At 33.9% G+C, this 18,842-nt stretch overlaps 2 protein-coding genes across 2 annotated transcripts in view; one reads left to right on the forward strand and one right to left on the reverse strand.

Annotated features, from left to right (window-relative positions):
• Positions 1–1,456: 1,456 nt before the first annotated feature.
• Positions 1,457–13,937, reverse strand: LOC125655713 (uncharacterized). The gene is made up of 2 exons (XM_048886152.2): positions 13,788–13,937; positions 1,457–4,206 (listed from the first exon to the last, which is right to left on the reverse strand). The coding sequence occupies exons 1-2, from the start codon at positions 13,836–13,838 to the stop codon at positions 1,639–1,641; spliced, it is 2,619 nt and encodes an 872-aa protein (XP_048742109.1). The 5' UTR covers positions 13,839–13,937; the 3' UTR covers positions 1,457–1,638.
• Positions 13,938–16,319: 2,382 nt separating this feature from the next.
• Positions 16,320–18,842, forward strand: part of LOC125655706 (ganglioside-induced differentiation-associated protein 1-like) — a 12,277-nt gene continuing 9,754 nt past the window's right edge. Inside the window, exon 1 of the mRNA XM_048886145.2 lies at positions 16,320–16,895. Within this exon, the coding sequence (XP_048742102.1) occupies positions 16,845–16,895 (51 nt within the window). The 5' untranslated portion in view covers positions 16,320–16,844. The remainder of the gene's footprint in view (positions 16,896–18,842) is intronic.

Here is an 18,842-nt window from a genome sequence, read left to right on the forward strand (position 1 = left end):
AGCCATATAGGAGAAGTGTTCACAAACCATTTTAACATCCCCACCCCTCTTTAAAGGCCAAAATATATATATATATGTGTGTTTCCGGTTACCCGACCGAATTCCCGACCCTAAACTTTTTTTCACGATATCGGTAAAATATTAAAAATTCCGGAAAATTTATCTTGTTCTTTCCGGAAACGTCTCTTTTATTACGAATTGTAATGGCGGCGCACTTGTTGGCAGCAACGAGTTTGCTGGCCGTGAGGGTTAATAAATGCCAGCACCTTAAAACAGATAAAAACGCAATATCGTGCATTGAGAATAGGAGGTCACTGTTAGATGTTTTTACTGAAAATCATGGAGAACTGCCGATGGGCTTTGAAACTGACGGTATCCTGCAACACCGCTTTGACCGATACACAGAATAGCATATCATTCGAAGTCCAACCAAATATGCTGATTGGAGATCTGACCGCTGTCCATATCCATTTCTTTTGAGCAGATATTGCTGAAATACTAGTACACAACCTTAAGTATTAAGTACACATAATTCAAATCTGGCAGATCTATTTAAAAAAATAAAAAAAAACAACTTACCGACCCTATTTCAAAATTTCATGAAATAGGAAACACACATAATAAATTGTATAATTTTTTTGGGCCTTAGATCCACTCAGGAAAATAATTGGATCCTCCTGTCCCAAAAATATGCATATTTACAAATGGCAATGAAGCATTGTACAAAGATTCAAATTTATCCGATAATCAATATAGGAGAAGAGTTCATACGCTATTTTACATCCTCAACCCCTATTAGATCCACTCTTAACATTTAGGGAAATAATTGGATCCTTCTGTCGCGACAATATGCACATCTACAAATGACAATGAAGCATTGTACGAAGTTTCAAATCCATCCGATAAGCCATATGGTACGAGAAATGTTCACAAGCTATTTTACATCCTTCATCCCTGTTAATCCACTCCAACTTTTAAGAAAATAATTGGATCCTCCTGTCCCGACAATATGCACATTTATAAATGACAATGAAGCATTGCACACAGTTTCAAATCTATCAGATAAGTCATATAGGAGAAGTGTTCACAAGCTAATTTACATCCTCCACCCCTCTTAGATCCACTATAACTTTTAGGAAAATAATTCGATCATCCTGTCCCACCAATATGCACATCTACAAATGGTAATGAAGTATTGTACACAGTTTCAAGTCTATCCGATAAGCCATATATATGTAAGAGGAGAAGCATTAGCAAGATATTGTGACAGAAAGTACAAAAACAATAATTTTTTATATCTCCCCCTGAAAGAGGGGAGATATAATGACACCATCACTACATGTACGTATGCATACAATATAAAAGTTTATGGTAAATACCTCTCGGGCTGATAGTGATGTGACATATATGGATTTCAGCATGTAATATTCTTTCTATAATACCCAAGACATGTATATACTTTTAAGTAAATTTAATAGATATGTTTTAAATGACAAGGATGTGAATATAATTTATAAAACACACTTTACAAGGAGAAACATTGGGGGATATACAGTCCGTTAACACAAATTTCAGAAACACCAATTGAAAATGCATGGTGAAATGCGAGACTTGTAATCCATGAATACGTTATTTCCATCAGAACATCTCCGACATCTTTTTCAGTATATCAGAGAAAATTGTAACATGCCATATGGCTTGCAGGTTGCTATCTTCTGTTTCAGCATCAAAGCCTGACGCCCGGATACAATGTCTACATGACAGTAAATCATCATCCGTTTCCCCGTTCCTGATAACCAGCGTCTTCTCGCGTTGCTTGAGTGGTATAATTAAGTCAATGGCCGAATCTACCGTTGGATCAGTCGACTCTGTATCCGCATTTTCAGTTTCATGGAAGAATACCAAAACGCAGCGACATTCTAACATTCTTTTCTTCAGGTAAGCCGATTTTTTACTATATGGTGGACAATCGTTATGATTCACATCAATCTGTAGTTCTACGAATTCATTGAACGTGCCTGCGATTTGCTTTAGTTGACGACAACCTTCACCTTTCTCACAACTGTGTAACATGAGAATATCAGGTGATTGTGCATCGCCGTCTGGACAGCTGACAGAAGAACTGTGGTGCGAAAATATGGTCTGGTAGGCCTTTAGTAACCTAACTTTTGCCATTTCAATGTCATGATTTTCTACTGAATCGTTCGCACCTTTTGTGTATGTGTCAACGTAAAAGGTTTTATCAAAAACATCCAACTCACCTGTGCATTGCAGCAAGGAAAGGGTGCATATAGCGTTTTCGAAATCGCCAACTTTTATATAGTTTTGGATCAGCTGTTTCACAGTTTTTGCATCGTACACTTCTTTTTCAATCATCTTTCTATAAAATTTAATAGATTCTTCATTAAATTCAAGTAGTTCATGTAGTTTTGCTAGCTCCCCAAAATTCTTCGGAGATTCTTCTTCTTTCAATAACAAACTTTTCAGTGTTGGAAAGCAATGACTCGATGTTTTCATCATGGGTATCGCCCCAATCACGCTTGATACAACAGAGATGGCTTTCCACATGCTTTGTTGTGCATCGAATTCGAGTTTCCGTTGCTTAGTTGGATCAGTCTCCTTCGATTTCATTTCTAATTTGCAAAGTCCCTGTTGTTCATATGCGTTTATCAGAGTCATTTTGTATTCAGATAGTTTCCCACAGTTGCCAGATGAGATGCGAGAAAAACACACCAGTGCTTCATTTGTCTGGTCTAACATTCGGTATATTAATCCTAATTCATAGCGAGCAACATTAAAATCATCATCCATTTTTAAAGCTATCTTAAGATGTTCTACTGCCTCTAGCAAAAGCGGATGGTCTAGAGAAACGCAAACGGACTTTGGCGATTTTCTCATTGCAGAAAAAGATCGTTTCTGAAATTCAGAATCCGACTGAGAGCGCAAAAAAGGTATATTCCTCTGTCTTTGATAGGAGTAACGAGACGGTGTATTTTCCACAGGTCCCGATAATCTTTGCGATGCATGTCTGGATTTTTGGTAGCTTGAGGTGTTTCCTCTTCTCCAGCGTCCATCTGTGGAAGGACTTGAGCCATGTTCACCTAATGACAACGACGACAATTGGCTTTCCATGCTGTAAACACCACTGTCATATTCTGCTTGCTTTTGATGTCCTTGCCTGTCATCAACAGAAAAGGAATGATCTAAGTTTTTTCTGCATTTTCTTTTTGTTGATATGTTTTTTTCTACGATCTTCTTTAATGTCACTGCTAAATGATGTCTCGAGAAAGGCATATCCTTAATACTTATTGCTCTCTCTAACATTTCTTTCGATTTTTCTAAATCCCAGGAGTATCTAAGTTGTTGTCCATAGGACTGAAGAATAAAATAATCATTCGGACACAAAGTCAATGCCTCCTCAAAACACCAATTCTGATTTATGTCCGATGTGTCTGTTTCTTCGTTGTCCAATATAACAGACAAATTTTCTTTTTTTGTCATGATTTTCCCTAATTCACACCATGCTTTTCCTCTTATTTGGTGATATTCCTGACCTTGGGTGGGGAACTTAACAACGCCATACAACAAATTTGCTGCCTCTCTCTTTTTGTTTTCGGGTTCGAAATTTTTCGGATCTGTCATCTGAAACATGTGAGATTGCCTTCGTAAAGTTAGTGCAAGTCCGAATTCCCACAAGATATTTCTCTCTGGCTGCGTATCTCTAATGGCTGATCGGAAGAATCGGACAGCTTGTGCATGATACTTTGGACCTAGTCGGGAATAAAAGTACCCCATGTCTGCTTTTGCCCGAATTTGTGCTCTCTTCTGTTTTAAATGTGTACTCCTGAAAATTTCTTGCAAGTCATGAGACTGACTATACTCACCGGCCTCATGATGAAACATTATCTTATTGCAAAGACTGATGACATTCAATTCTTTATCCAGCTCTTCTGCTTTTTCTATTGCTTCAAATGCCTTTTCTCTTTCTCCCAATTTCCAAAATAGATAGGAAATGAAGTTATATGCTCGAATGTTTTCTTCATTTAAATCAAATCCGGCATCCAAGTCCTTGTTTAGTTGTTGTAGTTTAAATTTTATTTTTTCTTTCCTTTCCAGTGCATCATCTAACACAAAGGCAGAGTTTTCTTTGATCTGTTTTAGCTGTTTTTCTTCAGCTTCTTCCATTTTCTCTTTCGATCTATCAGTCTGTTCATAGAAATAGAACCATTTGTTTAAAACAGGAATACACACTCAATGAATGCACAATAATTACATTTATTTCATGTAATAAATACATTTAGATTATCTGGTATATCAGCCACTATGAACGTAGAATAAATGGATAACATTATAGAGTATCAGATGCAGTGAATTTACTGACTGAAACATGGCACTTCCCAATAGTGTAGGCCTGCTACATGCATGCATTCTTATCCTTTTGTATGGAGAAACGTATAGAAAAAGACATTGTTATTTACCTGGAATTTACCTTATCAAGAGAGCAGGGTGTTGTGTATACTATTGATATGGGAAACGGAAAAAAGGTCACAGGAAAAAAAGTCACAATCTGGGTATGAAAAAGTCACAGGAAAAAAAGTCACAATATGTATAAAGAGTGCCTATGACCACACCTAGGAAAAAAAGTCACAATGTGTTTTGTTCAAAATATTTGATTGTTTTTGCCTATACCAAGGAAAAAAAGTCACAATATTTTTTCCTTCATCCTATGTATGGCTTCAAAGATTGTAAATTGATGCCATTTTGTCAACTTATACAGGAAATACACTGTCTAGAAAAGGGAAAAGGTGACTTGTGAAGCCACTAGCTCAACAGTCCCTGTCAACAACTGTTGTAAATACTTTAAAGTTAATTACTTTTAATTGGGGTTATTTGTTTGTTTTAACATTAAAATATATAAACTATGTTGCAAATGATTAAAAACATGGAATCTTCTAACTTTGAATCAAATTTAAGTAAAAATTTTCTCCTTATATAATTTTTGACTTTTTTTCTATATATACATGTAGTTTTCTTTCAAAACATATAAATACTGTGATTTTCTCCCCCTTTGTATATGTGACCCTTTTCTATCAAAATATATACTATGAATTTTCCCCTATACATATAATATAATATATATTGTGACTTTTTCCCTACATCTATGTGATTTTTATACAAAATATATATTGTGACTTTTTCCTACATCTATGTGATTTTTATACAAAATGTATATTGTGACTTTTTTTCCTGTGACTTATTTTCCTGTGACTTTTTTTCCGTTACTTTTTTTCCTGTGACTTTTTTTCCTACATTCATTGATATACACTATACACAGTACATGTCTCAGGGCCGTCTACAGAATTTCTGTGGTCATAGTGTTTGTATAATGGTTGTATTCATAATGGTAGCTGACAGTCTACACCACCCCCACCACCCCTTCTCTCTCTCTCTCTGTCATTGACTTTAAGAATAATTTTCATAAATGTATAGATATCATAAATTGATAATATGAATTATTTCAATAAGTTACAAGTTTTAGAAATTAATGTGCAAATTATTGTTTGATTTCTGATTGTGTAATTCACAATACATGTATATAGAGGGGGGATCCCGGGATTACTATATTAAATTTGCATTGTTCAGGGTTTTTTTAAGTTGAATTACGAGAAAATAGCAGTTGTGAACAGGTCAATGTTATCAAAACTCAGATATACAGGGCTTCCTCAAGATCTAAAGAATGCCAGGTATGAGTATTGTATGTTATTGTTACAAAACACCTCTCTAGGGTCCCTCCAGACCACAGTCTCTGCAAGTGTCACTCCACTTGAAATCTATTGTTAAACGTTTGGCTGACAGGCGGCCTACCAATGATCACAATACAGGTAAAATGGGAATCTTCTAATCAGTAATGCAGTTAGGGACATTTGCATTTGGTTACGGTATAGTGACCCTCCTACCCTTGAAAAGAATTACTGATCAAAGCAATACCGGACCGGGCGCCCATTTCAAATCGAACCATCTCAGACTAGCTAGCCACTAATTTCGATGAACGTGTACGCGTGTTGTAACCTGTGCATTTAGAGAGTAGGATTTTTCCTCGATCATTTCACAGGGGCATCTTATCCGCTCTGTTCTCTATCACACATGTATTTATATATGTGTGATAGAGAACAGAGCGGATAAGATGCCCCTGTGATCATTTACATGCACTTTATAAATTCTAAAAATAAAATAATCAATTTGGAATTCTGTGTGATTCATCACAGAAACATTTTAATATAGAATCCTCCCTCCACAATATAAAATCATTTTACCTTTAGAAATTGGCACGGTTTACAACGTTGGACCTAGTTACATGTAAGTAGGCCAACTTGTCTCCGTTGGACCCGGCTTTTGATTTGCATTTTTCTGAGAAACCCGTCTTCTACTTTCACTTTCTTTACAGCTAATTACAAAAGACCGGTTGAGTTTTCTTGCCTGCTGGATTGATCAATGAACTTTACAATTTGGTCAGCAAAGTATCACATTTGGTCTGAATTTAGGTCACAAAGTTACTGAGGTATGACAAAGAATTGACAACTTTTTTTTTCTCAGTGTGAGTGACAACCCCATCCTGTTTTACTGATTATTTCAAGAAAAGAACTTTTCTCATTGTATAGGTCAATAATTTCTTTGTTTGTTTCTTCAGAAATTCCCTTTCCATTTCTAAAATATCTCCCCATCTTATTTTTTCATGGTTATAAGCTCAATAGGTGTTGTAAAATTCCCAAAGAAAGACACTGCTAGGTAGATGTACACTAACCAACCCTAAAGACTATAAATAGAATAACTAAACAATGGAAGACTGAACCTGAATGGTTTAACTAGAATAACAGGAATTCTATTGGTCAGAAACAGTAACAATAGAAGAGTATTCTGGAAGTTTTCCTTGTGTGATATGAATCATGGACTGACCTCAAATATAGATTGACAAACAGATGAATGGTGTATGTGGACACTTTGTGAGATGTCTATGAACATTTTTAAAGTGAAATTGATGAGAGTTTAGTAAAGTTCAATTTAATAAATAATTAAAGAGAGAGAGAGAGAGAGAGAGAATCAAATTTGATTTTATTGGTAAAAAAAAAGGGCAGGTAGCACATGAAAAGGTCATGACACTGTGACCTGTAATAAAGATAGGGCAAAACCCAGTCCAACTGAACAATTATTTGGCTTAGAATCATCACACTTGGTCAGTTAGTGCATCATGGGTAGCAGGTGTGTCACACCCTACATCAAGGTCACTGTGACCTTTAAAAAGATGATATGGTCGTGTGTTATATTAAATCCTTTTTGGGTTCGTGCAGAAGATTTGAGTCTTAGAATCAACAAACTGTTAGAAATGGCAATTATTGAAAAAAATGTTGTAAGCTCGTAATGCTTTAACCCTATTAAAAAATGAATACATCAAGAAATACTTTTATGTTAAGTTTGTGAGTAAAATGTCCAGAGTTTACACATAGATAAATTCTTCAAAAAGAATGTTTGATTCTTATAATTCCAATTCATTCACTTTAATAACAATTGCAAAAATTTGAATAGTTTCCCTGCACTATGTTATTTGTTTTCAGGTGTGTTTGAATACATGTACTAAAAATAATGACAAGTACATGTAGTAATAATTAATCAATTGCAAAAATATTTTCCCACTTCATCCATATTTTATCAAAGTTATGTATTTTAAATGCTTGAATTGCAGCATATTTCTCTACATGATATTTAAACTTTAAGTGACATAGTAATCTAACAAGATTTGGTTCTTTATTCTGCATTAAACAGATAAATATGTATTGTTTAGCATATAAAATTATAAAGTTTATGGCTTTATTATTTAAAGACAGTGGAATTTCACCAAATATTATATTTGACACATTAAAACCAATTCTTTCTGAAATTTTTCTATATATATGAAGACTTAACTCACTCCACAATGTTTGGGTCTTATTACACGAAGTAAAAATATGTGTTATTGTTTCAATATTACTTGTACAAAATCTACAGAGATCATCTGTTTTAACACTAATGTTTTTCAAATAATAACCAACAGGAAGAATTCTATGTAAAATTCTAAACTGTAGCCACTGAACAGAAGAATCACTAGATGTTTTGAAACAAATTTTAAACAGATCTTGCACTGAAATATCATCTACTCCATATGAAGATAGTTCAGTTTTCCACTTGCCCATAGAAGTTGGGATATCTTCTTTTGCATTTAAAATATTGTAAATAATATTAGAACATCTTTCATGTAATAAAACTGGTTCAAAAAATATAGGCATACATGGATTAACATTTTGTTTGGTTGAGTGTCTATCAATTGACAGACGTTTTAAATATTTTGAAATTGCAGTAATAATGCTATTGTATTTCATTACACATACTTCTTGAAGATTGTATAAACACTGAAATTTTTCTATGGTATGGAAGTTACAATCAGTATCAAAAAAATCTTGAACAGCTTTAATCCCCTTTTCATACCATTTCTCATAAAACACAGGTTTTCCCGCAATTCTAATATTAGAATTGTACCACACTGGAATATTATGAAAATTATTTTTAATATTTGGAAGATTTTGACTAGTCTTCAAATAAAAAAACCAAGCATTAAAAACATCCTTCCAAAAAACATTGCTTTTAACACATAATTGTTCCACAATAAAACTATCTCCAAAGTCATATAATTTCTTTAAAATATCATTTCCATACATGGCAAAAAAAATATTCATCCATGGTTTCTGACAGTTGGACCTAGTAAGCCTTTTAATCCAAGAGCATTTCAATGATGTAATAAAATTGCTTATATCAACCATCTTGATACCACCCGATAGATAGTCTTGTGTTATCACAGACCTCTTAACTTTATCTACACTAGATTTCCATAGGAATTCAAAAATAATTTTGTATAAATAAGAGATTGTTTCTTTCTTTGGAGTAGGAAGTGATATAAACAAATGATTCAATTTTGGAATAAGCAAGGTTTTAATGACAGTAGCCCGCCCAATGGGAGTAAGAATCCTTCTTTTCCACTGTTCAGTAAGAGCAACGATTTTTGGTATTTGAATTCCGAAATTTATATCTTCAATTTCTGTAAGGTCAACTGAAAAATTAATACCCAATAAATTAAAAGTTGTTGATCCCCAATCTAATTTCCATCTTGTATGGTGAAAAACTTGATCTGAAAATTTCTTTGAACCAATCCAAACAATTTTTGTTTTAGAAGAATTAATCCTTAGACCAGAAAAACTGGAAAAAAATTCTATCGTATCTAGAGCTGCAAAAAGCGATTCAGGTGATCCGTCAAGGGCTAGTGAAGAATCATCTGCATATTGCGATATTTTGTGTTCTGTGTTTTCTATACATATGCCTTTTATACTTTTGTTTTGTTTAATTAATATTGCAAGAATTTCTGCACATAGAATGAATAAATAAGGTGCAATGGGATCACCCTGCCTACATCCCCTTTCTATATCAAACTGTTCAGATAAGAAGCCACTCTGTAAAACTGAGGCTCTGAAATTTGTGTTTAAGATTTTTATCCATTGAATAAAGTTTTCCCCAAAACCAAAATACTTTAAAACTTTATATATGAATGACCATGACATTGAGTCGAAGGCCTTTTCGAAATCAATGAGAACTAGAAGGCCTGGGATATTATTTCTTTCAGTGTATGACATAATATCATATATAAATCGAGTATTCTCCCCTATATATCTACCTTTTAAAAAACCAGACTGTGTATCGGATATTATATAATCCAAAACTTGTTTAATTCTAAAGCTGAGACAACCAGATATAATTTTGTATAATACATTTAAAAGTGTAATTGGTCGCCAGTTTTTTAAAAACTGTCTTGGTTTGTCCCCTTTAGGTAAGCATGAAATGATTCCTAGTCTTTGCGAAATAGGAAGTTCCCTCTTATGATATATACAATTAATAGCTCTAACAACATAATATTTAATGTCATTCCAAAAAAATTTAAAGAATTCAGTTGTATAACCATCGCTACCCGGGGATTTGTTGTTTTTCATATTTTTTAATACTTTAAGAACCTCTGCTTCTTCAATATCATCCTCCAGTTTTTTGGTTGCATGTGTATCTAACTTGGGAGAATTGTAATCTGAGATGATGCTTTCCAGGTCGACATTAATTAAGTTAAAATCATTATTAGTATATAAGGCTTCATAATATTTCTTGACACCTTCTAATATATCTGACTGATTGTAAATTGTACCAGTATCCAACTGAATTTTTTTGATAGTTTTATTTAAATAATTTCGGGATTCTAAATTACAAAAGTATTTTGAAGGTTTTTCCCCTTCCTCTATCCAACGTGCACGAGACCTTATCATGTGACCTTGTAGCTTTTCTTTTCTAATGTTTTCAAGAGCTGCTCTCTTCTCATCTAGAATATCAAAATCAATAGGAGAGTCAGACTCTAAAATTTCAATTTCGTCTAAAAGTTTCTTTTCTTTGATGTCTTTTTCTCTTTTCTTAAATGCTGAGTATGATATAGTAATTCCCCTAATTTCCATCATTAAAACCTCCAGAAATAAACTTTCATCAATATCGTTTTTGCACTGAAAATTTATATTATCTATGTTATCCAAATATTGGCTAGTAACAGATTGAATAGTTTCTTTGACCTTCATAACATATTTTTTGTCTGTTAATAAATTGTTATTAAATTTCCAAAGGCCACGCCCTCTTGTAAAGGGATTAAATTTTAATTCAAGAATAACAACAGAATGATCAGATCTATATCCTGGCTTTATGGTACAGTTTTCAACCAAATTTGACAAACTATCAGATACAAGAAAGTAGTCAAGGCGACTTTGTTTTAAGGGATTTTTTTTCCGCCATGTATAAGCTTTTTTATCTGGATTTAGCACTCTGTAGTAATCTAAAAGTTGTAAATCGTCCATGATTTCTAGAACTTTAGCACGTGCTTTGGGATTATTGATTCCACAATAGTTATAAGTATCCAGTGAAGGGTTTAATGTGAGGTTAAAGTCACCACATAGAATAAAATATTCATTGTCATATTCCAAGAAAATATTTCGTACATTTTCGTAAAATTGAGGGTTATCAGTATTAGGCCCGTATATATTAATAAGAGTTACTTTGTTTTCTTCAATTGTCATATCAAGTGCAAGTAAATTACCTTCACAATCCCTTTTTACACCATGAATTTTAAACTCAAAATTATTATTGAACAAGATGCACACACCCCTTGAGTTTGACATATAAGAATTAAAAATACATTTGTATCCCCACTGTGATTCAATATATGGTTCACATTCAGAAATAAAATGAGTATCTTGTAGACATATAATAGAAAAACGCTTTTGTTTCAAGTAATTAATAACATCTTTACGTTTAGATGGAGTTGCCAGCCCCTGACAGTTCACTGTAGCTATTAAAATATTTTCAGACAACGACATCGCAGAAAAATAAGTAAAACAACTAAACATCTAGACATTTTCAGCAAGTAACTTACCCGTCCATCGTTTACCCATTCACACACACTAACACTCACATAATAACACAAACACATGTAAACAATTTGTATCGGTTCGATGATCCCGATCCCGGTCCTGTCGCTCATCAGATAATGGTATTTCAAACCCGATCCAAATTTGTTGCTCCCGCATGTAAATTTAAAGTTTGTTTAGCTTTCTACAGGGTAACAGGCTGTGTCCATAATATCGAACTTGTGTCGAACACCTTTTTTTTTACCCATAATACATCAGTTGACAGAGTTTGATGATCGTAGGTCTCTTAGTATTTTATGACATGAAAATACTAATGGATAGATGGACATACACAAACACCATACCATACCATGTGTCCCAATTAGATTGCCATGTGTCCAGTCTTAGACTGTCCCAATTAGATTGCCATGTGTCCAGTCTTAGACTGTCCCAATTAGATTGCCATGTGTCCAGTCTTAGACTGTCCCAATTAGATTGCCATGTGTCCAGTCTTAGACGGGCGAATAAAAATAATCCCCAGTATGACCCAAGATAAATGTTTCCTTAAATTACCATGCATTTTTTCAAATACAGCCTTAGTTTGCCACCAAAGTTACTTTTATGTATCAAGTCACCAAGCATTTCATCATTGAAGGCAAGCTTACTGTGCCCGGTAAAGTTCATGTGTTCCGGTTAAATTTTTATGTAGTACATAATTTTCTAGGTGCAGTGTTTCTACTGTTGTCTGTAGTGATTTGTATTTTGGAGTTTTATACAATCATGTACCACCTAGTTTTAAAAAGAAAATGATTTGCAATACATTTATTATGAAGTGTATTTAATACAATTGTGTGCCACTTAGTGTAGTAAAAAATTTAGAAGTTTTAACATGTGTACATTTTTATGAAATGCATCAACACTGTGGTCAGGGAAGTCTGGCGGTCATTTTATTTTTACACACACCACAGCCTCTCCACAAAACGTATTATAGCATATCAAAGTATTCACAATACCGGGGCCTCTCCACAAAACTTATAACATATCAAAGTATTCACAATACCGGGGCCTCTCCACAAAACTTATATCAAAGTATTCACAATACCGGGGCCTCTCCACAAAACTTATATCATTTCAAAGTATTCACAATACCGGGGCCTCTCCACAAAACTTATATCAAAGTATTCACAATACCAGGGCCTCTCCACAAAACTTATTAAGAACATTTACACACATTTTGTCACTATAATATAAACCTGTAGCGTTTCATTAGACATTTCATTCTTTCCAAAGATACACGCCAAGCTAAATCCTGAAATGTATAGAGCATTTTATTCTTTGATAAACTTTATAGAAAGATTCACGACAAGTTAAATTGTGAAATACATAATGGAGTAAATGTTGTGTTTTGAGACAAAATTCCTACACTATAGGTTGCCATTGTAATGCAGACTTGAGATTCCTTGGCCACAGTGTTGATCATACATTTACCCATACTGCTCTTCTAGAACAAAATTTATTAGGAATAAAAGATTTTCATAAAAAAAAAAAAAAAAAAAAAAAAAAAAAAAAAAAAAAAATTTGATTTTATTGATATTCACTTAAAAAAAAAAACCCCTAGGGAAATTGCTGTAAAAGACACTGAAATCAACTCAGATTTACCTGTAAAAGCAATCTACGCTTGAGTAACTTTGTGACCTAAATTCAGACCAAATGTGATTCTTGGCTGACCAAATTGTAAAGTCTATTGATCAATCCAGCAGGCAATAGAAAACTCAACCGGTCTTTTGTAATTCGCTGTAAGTACTAGTAATAGCATCAAAATAATGAACCAAAGCACCACGTACGTTATACGAATCCATCGTATAAATATTTAAAAATTAATTGTTGATGGAATTGACTAAAATAAATAATAAACTAGAAAAGGAAGGCCTATTGAGCCATGCAAACACACCACATAAACGCTGCATAGATAAAAAGAGCACAAGCAAACATATATATAAAGCTACATACACTGGAGCCAAGATCTGCATGATTTAAAATTATACATGACAATTACATGTAGAATCACAGAAACATTCTAGATAATCTAGAATCCTCCGTCCACAATATAAAATCATTTTACCTTTAGAAACTGGCAAGTTTAACAACGTTGGACCTAGTTACATGTAGTAAGTTGGACCCGGCTTTTGATTTGCAATTTTCTGAGAAACCCGTCTTCTACTTTCACTTTCTTTAAGTACTAGTAGCATCAAAATAATGAAACAAAGCACCACGTACGTTATACGAATCCAAGTTACTGTGCTCTTGTTGGCAAATGTTAGTTTTCATTTCCCCTACTCACTACGGTGACTACCTTTCACTATTAAAAAGGATATGACAGTCGGTTTTGAATACTCAATTTGCATGAAAGGGTTGAAAGAGGTTTCGGGTCTATACCTATTCGGTTCTCGAATAATACTTGTCAGTGAAAACTGTCCTTAACTAAACAAGGACTTCTTCTCGATCGTCAACTTTTCATATCCACTAGTATATTAAACAATCTAGACACTTTATGTAGTATTTAGCATTTTTCTTGTATTTTTTACGAATACTCGTAGTGCAATTAAGATCATTGTTTCGGAACACCGCGGCACTTACATCGCTTGGGGTGGAATTTACTATTAAGAGTACTGTTGCATGCCTGTGTTTCGTACTCTTTAATAGTAAATTCGAACCCAAGCGATGCAAGTGCCAGTGTTTCAGAAATCATTCATAGAAATTAGACATTATTAAAGGATATAGGGCCAGTACCGGATTCGCAACATATAATTCGTAAACGTCGTGTATTTCCTTGCTTTCAGGCAAATGACAGGCTAGAGGAGCTCTTTAAATTGAAATTCACAACTGCTCACGGGTACTGGTCTGGTGTATATGACTACCTCTGGTATCCGCAATAACTGTTCTTGTGGAAAGGGTGTAGGTCATGCCTTTGAAAATGTTCTAGCAAATCTAATTCTGTTGATTATTTATGTTACGTCTTTTATACCCCCCTAACGAACGAGGGGAACAGGAAGATAAATCACCCTCCCGTTTAAGGAGCGCCAAATTAACATAAACTCAAATAATTGAAGATATCATCAATTCCATTATTGCTCTCTTTAATTGAATTAACGCGTGCATTAAATCAATTATTGCTCTCATCAAATGAATTAATGCGCGCATCAATTGAATTAATGAGAGCTATAATAGACTTGATCATGTGCGCATTACTTTAATCAATTATTGCTCTCTTCAATTCAATTGATGAGAGCATCAATTTCGTAGAAACATTGCTCCCAAAAATTAATTTAGAGCTCAGTATAAATAATTTGATGATCTCTTTAATTCAATTGAAGATATCTTTAATATATTTACAATGCTTTTGTATAAGGAATTAATGTGTGCATCAATTCTTTTAAAGAGAGCAACAATTCAATTAAAGATATCATTAATTCAATTATGGATTTGTTGAATTGAAGGTATATTTATGTAAGCTCTGTAAATGAATTATCATTAATCATTTATTTCTCATTGACATTTCCTAAGTGTAAATGTGTTTTTATTTCTGCGCTCAAGTATGACAGAACACGTGTGTGCTTATTTATCTCACCACTGGATTTCCCTATACTTGTTTAACCGGTTTCTAATTCTCACTCACTTTCCCGCTTTACGCTCCTTAAAGAGAACAGACATTATTAAGGAAGGAAGTACTCTACATCGTCAAAATGGCTGACTTCCTTTTAAAACATGGATGAAAATATACATACCAGCAATATTTGTCTATTCATTTAAAAGTTTAATTCTCGCCTAACTGAGTAGCTCAGAAGGTTATAGCACATCGATCACTGAACTGTGGGTCGCGTGTTCGAGTCCAGCAGGGGGTTTAATTTTTTTTCAGATTGCTTTCAACTAAAACTGCATTTTTTGACTGAATGAAGTAAATTTGAAAGTTTTCAATTTCAAATTATTATTGTACATATCCTCCACTTTTCATCCATATCAAATGTCTCAGGTGTATCATACTTAGCATTCGAGTTTTCATATTTCATATACTGGAAATATATGTACCGGTGTTTGGTAATTATTCATTATAACTTTTTAAATTATATTTAATTGTGATATTCATTGTCATATTTAAACGTATTTTTAATATTAATTTTATTTCAGGTTTTCATTTAATAGTTTTAATAAAACATAGCCCTCAGACTGATGGTATTTGTCTCTCTGGTTGCATTTAATTACATGTGTATATAGTTGCTCTCTCTAAAAGAATTATTGCTCTCTTCAAATGAATTAAAGATATCATAAATTCAATTCAATAGAGCAATAATTGAATTAATGCGTGCATCAATTCTATTATTGCTCTCATCAATTGATTTAGTGTGCGCATCAATTCAGTTGTTGATATCATTAATTTATTTTAAAAGATCATTAATTCAATTAAAGCGCGCATCAATTCAGCTGAAGAATTAATGCTATTATCAATTCAATTAATGCGCGCAACAATTCAGAATTGAAGATATCATCAATTATTTGAAGATATCTCTCGCATCAAATGAATTGATGAAATCTTCAAATAATTGAAAATATCTTCAATCATTTGAGTTTATGTTAATTTAGCGCACCATACTCGTTTCCACTGAAGTTACCAAATTCTGAGCGTCTATATCGGTTGAAGTGACTGGGCTTGCGAAGATGGTCCATGATTTGACAACTTAAACATTTGATACAAAAAGCGCTTAATAATATACATTGTATGCCTCTCAGTTTTGCATTTTAATTTTAATTTTTTTTTTTTTTTTTTAAAGATATTTGAATATCAAATTACCTTTGATGTTTTCGTGAGGTGACTACTCCCCCCCCCCCCCCCCCCCCCCCTTGCCTTAAAACTTGGATATTTTACCCCAGAAGAAATCAATCATGTATATCTATTTTTAATTTTACGAAAAAATTGTTTTCTTTCTGCTTATAACAATGATAATGTTCTCTATTTTTCTCTGTGAATTTTCTCTCTTTCTCATTCTTTGTTTTATTATTTTTTTTTATTCATAATCTAGTTACATCAAGGTTTGCGTTTGTATTATAATACATCCTCAGCATTGTTACCCATGTTTGGGGTGGGGGGGATCAGTTTTGGTAACTCCAAAAAATGCTATCACCAACGGGATCGATTAATGTGTGGACGGTTTCTAGATTAGAATACGAACTTAAACGGGGCTGAAATATCTTGGAGTCGAACTTCATGTACACCTCCTGTTTGTGAGTTTGATTGACTGTGTCGAGCGGCTAGCTTAGCCTTCAGCTTTCAAGACGACCATGAGCAGCCTTACATTGTACTATTTCCCAGGATCTTATTATTCCCAGAGGGTAAGACAGCTAGCTGAATACTGCCGTTGTATTCTGTAGGGCTTACTCATATAAAATCATGATTATACATCATGTAGGTTTTCTACTTTTGAACAGTGTTGAACACAGAACAGTTGAATAGGACAATTCAAGTGCTTGTGTCTTGAGGAGGACTATGACTTATTGATCAGGGTTAAAATAACCTACAAGACTGAGATTTTAACCCAGATCCTTATAGACCCGACGTTAGAAATCACGCCATGAGGCCAATAGAAAGCTGTCTCGGGTTCATGAACTAGGCCTATAGAGTAATATTTCAACATTTTGGTGCACATTTCTGATTATAAGTATAATTAGGCCTAGATCAGTAGATGTTCGTGCTGAAAGGGAGTTCTGCCCAACCCTATGTGCATTTATACCTATCATTGAATTCCCTGTCATACATTAATCAAGACTGAAATTTCAAGTTGAACCTTAATTAACCTAATCTATGCCTTTCCACTTCTCTAAATGAGAATAAACCTTATCCTATCAGTCTAAAGGTCTTCATGTAACTTTGCTGCTACATTATTATACATGTGTGACAGTCAGGCATGTTCCATTGCCAACCTAATTAAAATAAGATCTTTGATCCGCTCCATTATTGTTATGTTGCTACACAAAGCGACATAACAATAACAGAGCGGATCAAAGATCTTATTTTAATCAGATTGGTTCCATTGCCGGTGGCCAGATAGCTAAATTAATTGGTAGAGCACCTGACTGGAGATTCAGGGGGCCTGGGATCAAATTACGGTCTGGTCCTTTGCATTTTCTCCCATCCTGTTACATTTGATGCTATAAACCAGCCCCTGGAACTGACAGGTGAAAATGCCTGCCACTGGGGATAACGATCCTAGGTTGATATAGATCTTCAAGGTGTGAGGAATATAGTGGTCAGGTGGGTTCAATCACGGGTAGCCTTATAGCTCAGATGGTAGAGCACCAGGTGACTAGAGGTTCAGGGGGCACGGGTTCGTATCCTGGTCTGCATGGTCCCTTGCATTTTCTCCCTTCCTGTTAAACAACATCGAAAGCAGTTCTATCAGCACCCCCTGGTGTGAATCATTAACCATGAAGTGGGATAGATTTTATATTATTTACATACTGTATCAGAACCACTTTGATGCTAGATAAGAACAAGGTACGGTTGTATACATAAAAAGGCCCAAAAAATTTCTCTCTATAAAATGTGTCTGGAATTAACCTTAATCAGTGTTTTAAGAAAGTAAAATAAATGCCAGGTATACTATGTCAACAAAATCAGAATGATAGTCCTAAATGGATAGCATTATGACATCATGAATAAGACATTTCCCGCCTTTTTCTCAAAATAAGCCTGAAAACTGTCAAATGTCATACAAATTATTGCTCAGGAAAAGATGTGCGCATTTGTCGAGCAAAATGAAAATGATATATATTGTGTATTATTTTGAGATGAAAAACATGCTTCAATATGAATTTGCTCGACGCATGCGCTGTATGTTTTCTAAAAGAAAAACCACCTGAATTTGTGGATATTTTCATTGAAAATGGCATTTTTGCAATTTTATGCCAACTTCAAGCTCTCGTCATATGACACAAATCATTTTGCTGATCAAACTGAGTGAATTTTGGGTTTGCTAAACTATTCCTTAATTGAATGCCAGGATTTGAGCTCCAAGTGAAATCATCAATATTTTGGACCAGATGACTGTAGAAACTGTACCTACTTCTTTATGAAAAAGGTGATTGTGAAATGGAATTAATGTTTTATTTGTTCACTGTGTTTAGTGTTTCCAATCAGTCTAAGTAAAATTAGACTTTTGTAATATATATTTCGCTCCTCTACAATATACACTTCAATTGTATTGATTGAAATGTATTGTAGAGGAGTGGAATAAATATACAAGTCTAATTTTAATGATTGGTTTCCAGTGTAGTAGTTTA

Source organism: Ostrea edulis, chromosome 1, assembly GCF_947568905.1.
Source record: "Ostrea edulis chromosome 1, xbOstEdul1.1, whole genome shotgun sequence".
NCBI lineage: Eukaryota > Metazoa > Mollusca > Bivalvia > Ostreida > Ostreidae > Ostrea > Ostrea edulis.